Source organism: Aquarana catesbeiana, linkage group LG12, assembly GCF_042186555.1.
Source record: "Aquarana catesbeiana isolate 2022-GZ linkage group LG12, ASM4218655v1, whole genome shotgun sequence".
Classification (NCBI taxonomy): Eukaryota; Metazoa; Chordata; class Amphibia; order Anura; family Ranidae; genus Aquarana; species Aquarana catesbeiana.
In genome coordinates this window covers 137,481,715-137,494,007 of record NC_133335.1, presented here as the reverse complement: position 1 = coordinate 137,494,007, position 12,293 = coordinate 137,481,715, and the positions used below count along the sequence as shown (strand labels likewise).

The 12,293-nt window shown below is 44.0% G+C and overlaps 1 protein-coding gene across 2 annotated transcripts in view; it reads right to left on the bottom strand.

The window, feature by feature from the left end:
• Window positions 1–12,293, bottom strand: part of IFI35 (interferon induced protein 35) — a 216,155-nt gene that overhangs the window by 29,719 nt on the left and 174,143 nt on the right. For both annotated transcript variants that reach the window (XM_073608362.1, XM_073608361.1), the window contains one exon: window positions 5,330–5,516. In XM_073608362.1, the coding sequence (XP_073464463.1) occupies window positions 5,330–5,516 (187 nt within the window). The remainder of the gene's footprint in view (window positions 1–5,329; window positions 5,517–12,293) is intronic.

The following is a 12,293-nucleotide window of genomic DNA, read 5'->3' as shown; positions in this document are numbered from 1 at the left end:
CTCTTCTACGTTCTTGCTTGAGTAGGGTGAGAGTACCATTAAACCAACTGGAGTTTTTTTTGCGGATGAGTGTTCTGCGTTTTGGCGCCACGGAGTCTGCTGTTTGTAGTAATACTATTTCCGCCACCATTTTATGCATATATAACTGCCAGTGTTCACCCATGTTTGTTTTAGTACTAAATACAGCCCTTACTAAAGAAATCTCTGATACATATGCCCCTCCTGCATTAATTTTAATGTCAATTTTAATACTACATTTAAACTGCTATACACATATGCCTGCACGTTTAGATATAACCAATTACCTATACTATGTACTCGTGCATGCATATTTTTGGTTTCTGATTGTTAGATACCCTGCTTGTGCCCTGGTTTTATATATAATTTTTAATCGCTCCAATCTCTTTATTTCTATTTTTCTTATACTGATTACTTTCCTTACACTGATCATTCATGCTAATACTGCCTTTTTTTAGTCTTTTAAGAATGCTGTTACACATGCACTTTATCTCTTAGTATATTCAAATGTTTTTATTGTCACTGATAAAATTCTGTATTGCTGCCCCCGCCCCCGGCCAGCCCACCGCCAGTATATATATTAGATTCAGTCATCATTATGGCCACAGGTTGATAAAGGAATGATTGACGGTTCCGAAACGCGTCCCTTCTTTATGAGGTCACATCCCCCTTCTGGCTGTGTGTTTGCGGTCCAGGCTGGTTATGGAGCCGCTCAACGGATGACATCACTTCCGGGTACGCTTCTCTCCTCGCTGACGACGCCGGTTCCACAGCGGCTTCCAGTGCTTCACCTCGCTGCTGTCCCTGAAGGCTCTCCTCCACCGTGACCCCTTCCAATGCAGCCATGTTCATGATGTGCCTGATCATATCCTCCATCCTGTAAGTGTTTTTGAACCCAGTTGGGGCATTAAAATTTGCTTTTCTTCTGCACTTAGAGGCGCCTTTGTTTTTTTTTGTTTTTTTTATTACTGTTGCATTGAGCCTGTTTTACTTGTAAATTAAACTCCACCAACTCTTCTGCATTTTGTGGCACAATAACACAGCCAGCAGCAGAAAAAAAAAGACAAGCATGACCCACCTGCAGAGGATGCACCATGTCCACAACCACCACTGTTCACAGAGGCTGCTTGCTTTCTTTTAGTGGCCTGTGAGCATCTGCCTCTCCTTGGTGGCCTTCCGGACATGATGAGATGGATGGATATGGATTCATGAAGAATCGTTCTTGCCAAACCAATCTATTAACCTTTCTATGAGGAGGTGAGCTGCCATCTAGATAAAGGAAGGTCCGTAGACGTGGTGTATCTGGATTTTGCAAAAGCATTTGATACAGTTCCCCATAAATGTCTACTGTACAACGTAAGGTCAGTTGGCATGGACCTAAACGTTTACTGTACAAAGTAAGTTGGCATGGACCATAGGGTGAGTACAGGGTGAGTACACGGATTGAAAACTGGCTACAGAGGCGAGTTCAGAGGGTAGTGATAAATGGGGAGTATTTGGATTGGGCAGGGGTGGAAAGTGGGGTCTCCTAGGGGCAGGGCCGTCTTAATGAGCGGGCACATCTGGGCACTGCCCAGGGGCCCCAGCTGCATGGGGGGCCCCTGCACATTCCCTGTCCCCTTGCAGCTTTGTAAACATGTACTGCTTTTAGATCGATCGGGTCAGCGGGAGCATCAGTGGTGCGAGGGAGGCTGCCTGTAACAGTCCCCTCTAATTTAATCACGATAGACTGTCCCTTGGAGATCTTCAATATATCCCGAGGCAACCCGAGTTGGTTGGCGGAGACGGGGGTGTGGCTTCCCCCTCCACTCCTCCCAAACACTTGTTCACACAGGCTGAGGAGAGACCACTGCAGCCCCGGGAGTGTCCATATCCAGGAATGCAGTAAGTGCAGAGCACATGTCATTGCATACAGCACTAAGCTGCCACTATTTCACCCTATACTACCAAGACCTTCCTATACTACCCAGACCTACCACTATACCTCCCTATACTACCCAGACCTACCCCAATACCTCCCTATACTACCCAGACATACCACTATAGCTCCCTATACTACCGAAACCTGACACTATACATAACTGCACCTGATAGATACTGTACACTCCTTAACTCCCCTGTACTGTGTCCTTCAACCCCCCTTGTACTGTGTCCTCAAGCTCACCACCCCCCATACTGTGTACAGTCATACATTAATACAAGCCGCTGATAAGACAGGGAGGCAGTGTGTACAGGGAGGGAGATCAAAAAAAGTAGGAGCAGTGTGTACAGGGAAAAAAAAAAAAGAGTCAATGTATATGGGGGGGGGGGGGGGGTGCAGTGTGTAGAGAGGCCGGGGCAGTGTGTATAGGGGGTGAATTTAATTTGAGATAATTCCCTAGTTGTCTGTATTTGTTGTTTCTAATCAGACTAAAAAGCCATGCCCAATATAATATATATATATATAATATATATAATATATATATATACATGAAATACACTGCCTGCACTAAATAACCAGCTTAATTTAGCTCTCTCTCTCTCTCTCTCTGTCCACGCCAACACTACACACAGCCGCCATTGGAAGCAGCCTTATATAGTGTGGGGCGTGGACGTAGTCCCCCTGAGCCACCCTGCCTTTGGCCAATTATGTCTCTCACAGCAGAGCGCGCTGTGATTGGCCAAAGAATGCAGGTCAGGTGCCTGCTTTGGCCAATCATTAGACATCAATGCACTGCGATCTCGCAGTGCATTGTGGGGCGTTCTGTGGCGCTCAAATTTCCCGCGAACGCCCCATATGTTCAGTTCGTTTTGTGAGCACACGAACACCCGATGTTTAAGTCGAACTTACGTTCAATTCGAACCGCGGGCTCATCCCTACTCAGGAGTCTGTGTGAGCTGTCTCCTCTGACCCTCCGCAGCTATTTAGTCTGGCAGTAAAATTCCTGCTAGCCCTTCTGTAATAACAAGATGTACTACACAGTGTGTATTTTTAAAAAAATTCTGCAGCTAAATACCTTTTTACACATACCCGATGTGCGGACACGTGACCACCCTGGCTGGCATCAGAGGCAAAACTCAGCCCCTCCCACTGTAGTCCTTAGATCAGGGAAGGAGAGCGCCTGATGGTCACGTGACTGAACATCGGCGATTTAAAAAAAGGTATTTAGCTGCAAAATTAGAAATAAACACACACTGTGTAGCACATCTTGTTATTACAGAGGGGCTGGCAGGAATTGGAAAAACTGACTTTAGAGCCACAATTTGCCAATGAGTGCTTAAAATGTCTTTCACAAGGCTCAGAACAACGGTTATTACAGGAAGCATTAAAGCTTAGTGGACCAATCCTACAATTTAGCCACAGAACCTCCATTTCTATAGGGAAGCACAGGTTTGACAATGGCCAAACATTTTCAAGGCAGCAATATCTAAAGAGTACAATGAGTAAACCAGAATGTCAACAAAATGTAGTCTTGGTGGATGAACTGCAAGACACATGGCTCTGGTCATAAGAGAAAATTGGTTATCCATGTGATTTATTGTGAAAAAAAAAACGCAGAGGTGATCAAATACCAGCAAAAGGAAGCTCTATTTGTGTGAAAAAAAGAACATAGATTTTATTTGGGTAGGACCACTCAATTGTCAGTTAAAGCAACGCAGTGCCGTATTACAAACAATTACCTGGTCAGGGAGGGAGTAAAACCTTCTGGAGCTAAAGTGGTTAATAAAAAATGTGTCAAAAACTGTGTGTGGGTGTTTTTTTTACTCTGACACTTTTGTAACATAGTTGTGGGGATGAGGCCCTGTCCCCATCAACACCCAACCCCTCATGTTGAGGGCATGTGGCCTGGTATGGTTCGGGGGCGCTCACTCATCCCCCCTTCCCTGACCTGCCGGGCTGCAAGCTCGGATAAGGGTCTGGTGTGGATTTTGGGGAGGACCCCCGCTGTTTTTTTTTTTTTAAATATGGCGTGGGGTTTCCCATAAAATCCACACCAGAATCGAAGGGCATGGTATGCTTTGGGGGGACCTCACTCTGGTTTTCTTCTTCAATTTTTTAATTGTCGGCTTTTTTGTTTTTAAATTTAGCGGGGAACCCGCTGACAGCTGATGAGTCATCGGTTGTTAAGGACGGGGCGGCTGGCTTCCCGACCCGCTTCCCAGCTATTTGTCAAAATACAGCATGGGGGTCCCCTCGACCCTAATGATGTTTTTTGAGAAATACCGCATGTGATACCACCAGAAAAACCCTGGTAGTAAATATTGCATGCTTTTTTACTCTCTGGTCCATTTGTGAATTGGACTTAAGATCTTTTTATGATATATTTACTGGCACTTTTTTTTCCTGGTAAATACTGCACAATCGTTATTTTTATTTTTTTATGAATTGGACTTTATTTACTGCATAATGTATGCAGATGAGTATCGTGCAATTTTAATGGAAAATGTATAAAAGCACTCAAAAGGTTAAAGTAGAGCTCAGCATCACAGTCAGGTAGCCTCTGGGACAGAGATCGGAAAGGCAACCAGGATGCCTTGCCTTGGTCATCAGCAAGGGAGGGGAGATGGAATGGAAGCAGGGAACTGCTGTCACTGGAGAGCCAAAGCCGTGGATGGAGCACAAGGCCCAGGATTTGAAGATACCTTATGTTGTTAGAGAATGCTGGAGCTGGAACAGGAATGGGGTACCCACTAGCATCATTTTCCTGATCATATAAATGCTGGTGGGTAGCCCATTTTTAGACAGGCTGAAGAACAAGCAAGGTTGCTTTGAAATGACCCCAGCCGTGATGTGGCTGCTCTCCCAAGCCATTAGCTCCCACTCCTGTCAACTATAGCCAGCGAGGAGGTAACAGGGGCAGTGCTGTATGCCATTCTGCACTTTTTATGGACACACAGAGCAGGGCTCAGGAGTGAGCATGGAGGAGTGCCCCCATAGCAACCGGCTTGCTAGAGAGGCACTTGGAGAAGAGGAGGAAACAGGAGTGCCAGTGGAGGACCCGAGAAGAGAATTCCAGCTCAGACCAAAAAAGGGTCCTACACCATCTTGGTGCGAATGCTATGCAAATAATGTACAATATGTATGGCTGAAATTGCATCGCACAGATATCACATGTGATCTGCACAGCAGTGCGGTGCGAATCACATGCGATGTGTAATGATGCACCAGTGTGAACCCAGCCTCACTCACAGAAAGTATGGTCTGTGTTTTCCCACTAATGAAAGGACATTTATCTGCTCTAAACAATGCAGTGAAAGCAGAGAATACAATATTAAAATCAATGGACAGTTCTTCATGGTAGGTTTGCTTTAAAAAAAAAAAAAATCATACCTTCTTTATCAATGAAAGTGAGGATAGCACTTCTGCAGTCATCTAAGAACTCTCTTTTGTCCACCTCCCCACCTCCATTCTTACTTTTCCCGAAAAACAACTCTAGTTTATCCATGATGACTTCTTCTCCAACTCCGGTGGGTAGATTATATACAAGGATCTTTTTTGGACTCAAATTCATCTCCATCTGTATATAACATAAAATCAAGTAGCTTTGTCAAATCATCTCCCCAGAAACAGCTTATATGCCAGACATATGAAGCATAGATGTATTAAAAGCTTTCCCTCCATCATTGCTTGATATAGAGCCAACCAGTTGTATGTAAAATGCACTTTTTATCTTTCCTGGTGCTGAACTTTTCATCCCAATTCTAGATTGCTGCATTTGTAAATTTTAAAAGCCAATATAAAGGAATAGTAGTGGTAAAAAAAGCCCTTGTGGATCTAATTAACCTTTTTTTTGGTTAATTCTCCTTTAAAGGGGTGTGGCAGGGGCGTGTCCTATACCTACATACATTTGCTAGTAGGTGTCCCTCATTCCCATCTCCAAATGTTGGGAGGTATGCAATAGGGGTACAGACAGACGACAGCCTACATCTTGACCGTGTTTCCTAGCAGCTCCCTCAAGGCATTTCTTTGTGAGCCCTTTTTATGTGGATCTCTGGAAAATTGTTAGGAAAATCTAGCCAATCAATTCCTCAGATACACCACATATACATTGTATCAATTTGCACCTGGCTAGCTCAGTAAACCTGTAGACATGAGCACAGACAGGAGAACCAGCACAGTTTGAGACAGACAGCTGCAGAACATGTGACAACACCGCAGAAAAACATTAACCTTTTGTAGCCACCTGCTTACATGTGGACTACCATGAAACACTTCAACACCCTCCAACCCCTCCTCAAATCCGTTGATTAGTCATGTAATTTTGGTAATAAAACAATATTTTAAAATTAGTAACCATTATCTTTAATACTCTAAGAGCCCTTGCACACTGGGGCGGTTTGCAGGCGCTATTGCGCTAATAATAACGCCTGCAAACTGCCCCGAAAGTGCCGCTGCTTTCATTCCAGTGTGAAAGCCCCGAGGGCTTGCACACTGGAGCGATGCGCTGGCAGGACGGTAAAAAAAGTCCTGCCAGCAGCATCTTCGGAGCCGTGAGTATACCGCTCCCTTACCGCTCCTGCCCATTGAAATCAATGGGACGGCGCGGCTATACCGCCGGCAAAGCACCTCTGCAGAGGCGCTTTGTGGTGGTATTTAACCCTTTCTCGGCCGCTAGCGGGGGGTATCCAGGCTTTTGAAAAAACAGTTTTTGAGGGAGCCTATTCCACAATTTCACAGCTCTTACCGTGAAGAAGCCTTTCCATGTTTGGAGATATAATATCTTTTCCTCCAGACATAAAGAGTGCCCCTTGTCCTCTGTGATGACCTTTAGGTGAATAACTCACCACCAAGTTCACTATATGGACCACCTATGTATTTATACCTGTTGATCATATCCCCCTTAATCTCTTTTCAAGAGAGAATAAATTCAGTTCCTCCAATCTTTCCTCATAGCTGAGGTCCTCCATGCCTCTTATCAGTTTGGTTGCACTTTTCTGCACTTTCTCCAGTTCCCCGATATCCTTTTTATGATCTGGTGCCCAAAACTGAACTGCATATTCCAGATGAGGTCTTACTAATGATTTGTACAGGGGCAAAATGATATCTCTCTCTCTGGAGTCCATACCTCTCTTAATACAAGAAAGGACTTTACTCGCTTTGGAAACCGCAGCTTGGCATTGCATGCTATTATTGAGCTTATGATCTACCAAAACCCCCAGATCCTTTTCCACCATTGACTCCCCCAGCTGTTCTCCTCCTAGTAGGTATGATGCATGTTTTTAGCCATCATACATGTTTTTAGCCCCCCCAAGTGCATAACTTTACATTTGGCAACATTAACCACTTGACCGCTGAGCACTTAAACCCCCTTAATAACCAGACCAATTTTCAGCTTTCGGTGCTCTCACATTTTGAATGACAATTACTCAGTCATGCAACACTGTACCTATATGAAATTTTTGTCCTTTTTTTCACACAAATAGAGCTTTCTTTTGGTGGTATTTAATCACCGCTGTTTTTTTTTATTTTTTGCGCCATAAAAGAAAAGAGACTGAAAATTCGGTAAAAAAATTAATTTTTCTAAAATTTAGCAAATTAGTAATTTTTCTTCATAAATTTTGGCCAAAATTTATACTGCTACATATCTTTGGTAAAAATAAGTACAAATTGGTGTATATTATTTGGTCTTTGTGAAAGTTATAGAGTCCAAAAGTGTGAAACTTTTACATAGTGTGGCCACATACAGAGACTCAACATGCAGGGAGCACCTTCAGGCGTTCTGGAGCACCCAGGCCAATTCTGACATTTCTCTCCTACATGTAAAAATCATCATTTATTTGCTAGAAAATTACATAGAACCCCAAAACATTATATATGTTTTTTTAGCAAAGACCCTAGAGAATACAATGGCGGTTGTTGCAACTTTTTATCTCGCACGGTATTTGTGCAGCAATATTTCGAATGCTTTTTTTTGGAAAAAAAACAGTTTTGTGCTTTAAAAAAAACCAAAACAGTAAAGTTAGCCCAATGTTTTTGCATAATGTGAAAGATGAAGTTATGCCGAGTAAATAGATACCTAACATGTCACCCTTCAAAATTGCACACGCTCGTGGAATGGCGCCAAACTTCGCTACTTAAAAATCCCCATAGGCGACGCTTTAAAATTTTTTACTGGTTACATGTTTTGAGTTACAGAGGAGGTCTAGGGCCAAAATTATTGCTCTCGCTCTACCAATCGCAGCGATATCTCACATGTGTGGTTTGAACACCGTTTTCATATGTGGGCGGGACTTACATATGAGTTCGCTTCTGCATGTGAGCACACGGACAGGGACACTTTAAAAAAAATTTTTTTTTTATTGTTCATTTTACTTTATTTATTTTAGTTTGACACTTTTTTCCAAAAAAATTTTGTTTTGATCACTTTTATTCCTATTACAAGGAATGTAAACATCCTTTGTAATAGGAATATGGCATGACAGGTCCTCTTTACAGTGAGATATGTGGTCAATAAGACCCCACATCTCACCTCTAGGCTGGGAAGCCTGAAATAATAAAAAAAACGATCCTGGCTTCGATCGTAGCGGTGAGTTGGTAGAAGCACCAGAGGGTGACAGAAGGGGGGGGACGTCCCCTCTCGCCTCCCGTAAGAAGGATCAAGCAGTGGAACAGCTCCTATGATCATTCTTATGGTGTAGGAAATCGCCGGCTGAAAAAGCTGATATCTGAATGATGCCTGTAGCTGTAGGCATCATTCAGGTATCCCCGCACAAAGTCAAGGACGTCATATGACGGCAGGCGGGAAGTGGTTAAAACGCATTTTTTTTTTTAACACAAAGTTGTCCATTTATACAATATTTCTAACACATAGCATGTACATACCAAAAATGACACCCCAAAATAGATTCTCCTACTCCTCCTGAGTGCGGCGCTACTACAGACTTCCACAGCCTGGCCACATTGAACAAGCAGTAACTGCAGGAACAAGCATTGAACAAGCAGGAACTGAAGACAGTTGCAGTAGAGGCCTGGCAGAGTATCACCAGGGATGAAACCCAGCGTCTGGTGATGTCTATGCGTTCCAGACTTCAGGCTGTAATTGACTGCAAAGCATTTGCAACCAAGTATTAAAAAGTGAAAGTTTGATGGATGATTGTTAATCTGTCCCATTACTTTTGGTCCCTTAAAAAGTGGGAGGCACATATACAAACTGTTGTAATTCCTACACCGTTCACCTGATTTGGATGTAAATACCCTCCAATTAAAGCTGACAGTCTGCAGTTAAAGCACATCTTGCTCGTTTCATTTCAGATCCATTGTGGTGGTGTATAGAGCCAAAAAGATTAGGATTGTGTCGATGTCCCAATATTTATGGACCTGACTGTATCTATGAGTGTAATTCTTGGTATTTACAAGCTATGTGTTAGAAATATAAAGGGCCTTCAAAAATGATAGGTTGTCAGGAAATTAGATGTTTAATTTATGTCCCTAGAATACCTGACGATGCTCCTTGCATGTCGGGCCTCTCTAAGTGGCCCGTCTGTGTAAAAGTCTCAGTCTCACAGATGTGGTATCTTCATACTCAGGAGGAGTAGCAGAATGTATTTTGGGATGTAATTTTTGGTATGTACATGCTATGTGCTAGAAATATACTATAAATGGATAACTTTGTGTTAAAAAAATGCGTTTTCATTTTCTTTCCACATATTCCAAAAACTTGTGAAAAAAAATTACATGTTCAAAAGACTCATTATGCCTCGTAGAATATATGTTGAAGTGTTTGCTTTCCAAAATGGGGTTGTTTTGTGGCCGTTTCCATTGTCCTGATGCTCCAGAGCCTTCCAAAGTGTAATAAGTTGTCAGAAAATTAGATGTGTAATTTATCCTCCTAGAACACCTGAAGGTGCTAATTGAATGTTGGGCCTCTGTATGTGGTCAGGTTGTGTAAAATTCTCACACGTGTGGTATCACCATACTCAGGACGATTAGCAGAATGTATTTTGGGGTGTCATTTTTGCTATTTACGTGTCAAGCGTCTGTGGAAGCGAGCCCTTGTAGATCGCCAACTCTGGGTTTCCCAGGGCATGGAGTCTAAGCCCCAGCCTGCTTCTGCACCAGAGCCCCTGATGATGGGGATGGACTTGCAGCAAGCTGGAACCAGGTCGCGGCCCCCAGGTACGCCCAGCTGAGGATGCGGAGACTGCACGTGTGTGCAGAGTACAAGCAGCAGAAGAAAACAGGAAATCCAGGAGACAAGCCGAGGTCAGGGTGTGTAGCGAACAAGCATTGATGATAAACGAAGCCAGGGTCAGTATATGGGTACTCAGGTACAGGATACACAAGAGACAAGCAAATAGGAGCTCTGAGAAGTTGCTCAGGCAAGGAGCACTGCACTGAGCATGTGCATATATAGGGAAGCAAACAAGGGGGTGACCCAGGAAGTAATAGAAGGGAAAAGGATATAAACCCACAGTGGAGTAGGTGACGCCCAAAGGTGAACAGAGAAGCCAAACACCACATGTGAAATGGAGTCACAGAACTAGCAGAACCCTGCAGCAAGGAGGTAACAATTTCACAAACAGCAAACAAAAATCTGCAGGCTAGACCGTGACATTACCCCCCCCCCCTTACGAGTCCTACCCATCCATTTAGGGTCAGGCTTGAGAGGAAAGTTCAGATGAAAGGGTCTCACCAAATAGGGGGCATAAACACCTGTAGAAGATGTCCCATGTCTTCCCTCAGGACAAGTGATATAAGGAGTAATTTTCACAGAGGGTACTCTAAAACGGATATTCTCAGCAGAGAGCCAGACGTCGTCACCAAGTAAAGATTTGGAACTCACATGATGCAGACGATCAGTAGCTACTTTGTACTTGGAAGCTGTCAGATGCAAGTTCTTGGCAGCAAGAATGGGAAAAGATAAGTCAGGTGCTTGGGCTGGAGCAGACACCGGTAACCAAGATGAAGGGTCTGGTAAGATGGCTTGCAGCGAGGACACAGGTGTGGGAGTGGGGGGCTGTTAGCAAAGGTAATAGAATAGGAGTTGAGGCTTTAGTTTGTACAGAGGGCATGAAAGGCTGTGCTGAACAGGGACCTGGGGTTGGCACTGAAGCTACTAATGTGGGAACCATGGCAGGGTCCAAAGCAGCTGAAGGGAGTAAGGGTGCTGGGGTCTCAGCAGACAGGGTACATGAAGCTGAGACATCAGGTGGTACAGACGTCACAGATGTTGAGGCCTCTACCCATCCAGATGATAGCAGAGTTGGAGCTCTGAGCTGTACAGTAAGTAAAGGGACTGGTGGTTTAGGCAGCAAAGAGGGTAAGAAACTAGAAGTGGACAGCACCGGAAGAGGGCTTGCAGTAGGAGTAGGCAGGAGAGCAGCTTTTTAAAAAAGACATCTGGGAAGGTCTGATAATGTTGACGTCAGAGAGGGGGTGACCTTAGCCATGGGTACAGAGAGAGCTGGGAACGCCTTAGGGAGACAAGTCTGAAGGCATTGGGTGCTCCATGACAACACCTGACCAGAGTTCCAATCTAAATATGGTGAATGTGTTTGCAACCACGACAGTCCAAGAATGATGAGATTAGAAGATTTAGGAAAGATCAGGAAGGATTTCCTCATGATGAAGAACATCAACATGCATAGTTATGGGGGTAGTTTGGAATTGTAGAGGTCCTAAGGCCAAGGTAGAGCCATCGACTACAGATAACGAGAGGGGCTTTACCAAGGGAACGAGAGGAATGCCAATTCAGCGGCCACAGACTGCTCCATGAAATTCCCGGCTGTCCTAAAGTCCACATATGCAGCTACTTGATAGGAGTTCAGGGCCCAATGAATAGAGACAAGTAAGACAAATCAGGGGAAAGTGACAGAATTCCGTTTCTGGTCTAGATCACCTCCCTCTGAGGGATCTAGAAACAATTGGGTAATATGGTGCACTTTGGATATAGCTGTGTATTACTAGCAAGATGGAATGGGCTGGGCAATAAAACAAGTCGACATAAATCAATATGTCCGTTTGAGGAGAATAATATGCTGTCTTCAGAAGGCTGCCGATTCAAAAGTTAGAAGAGGCTCTGAAACATAGGAAAGACAAAGAACAGCGCCCTCTAAGTGCAGCAAGTTGATTTTCTTTATCGTAGATCATGGGACACAGAGCCACAGTAATTACTGTATGGGTTATATAGGCACCTTTAGGTGATGGACACTGGCACACCCTAGACGAGAAGTTTAACTCCCTATATAACCCCTCCCCTTACCAGGAGTACCTTAGTTTTTTCGCCAGTGTCTTAGGTGTTGGTCACGAGTAAAGATGTGCTGTGCTCCACTAGAGTAGTCCTTGCTGTGGCAAG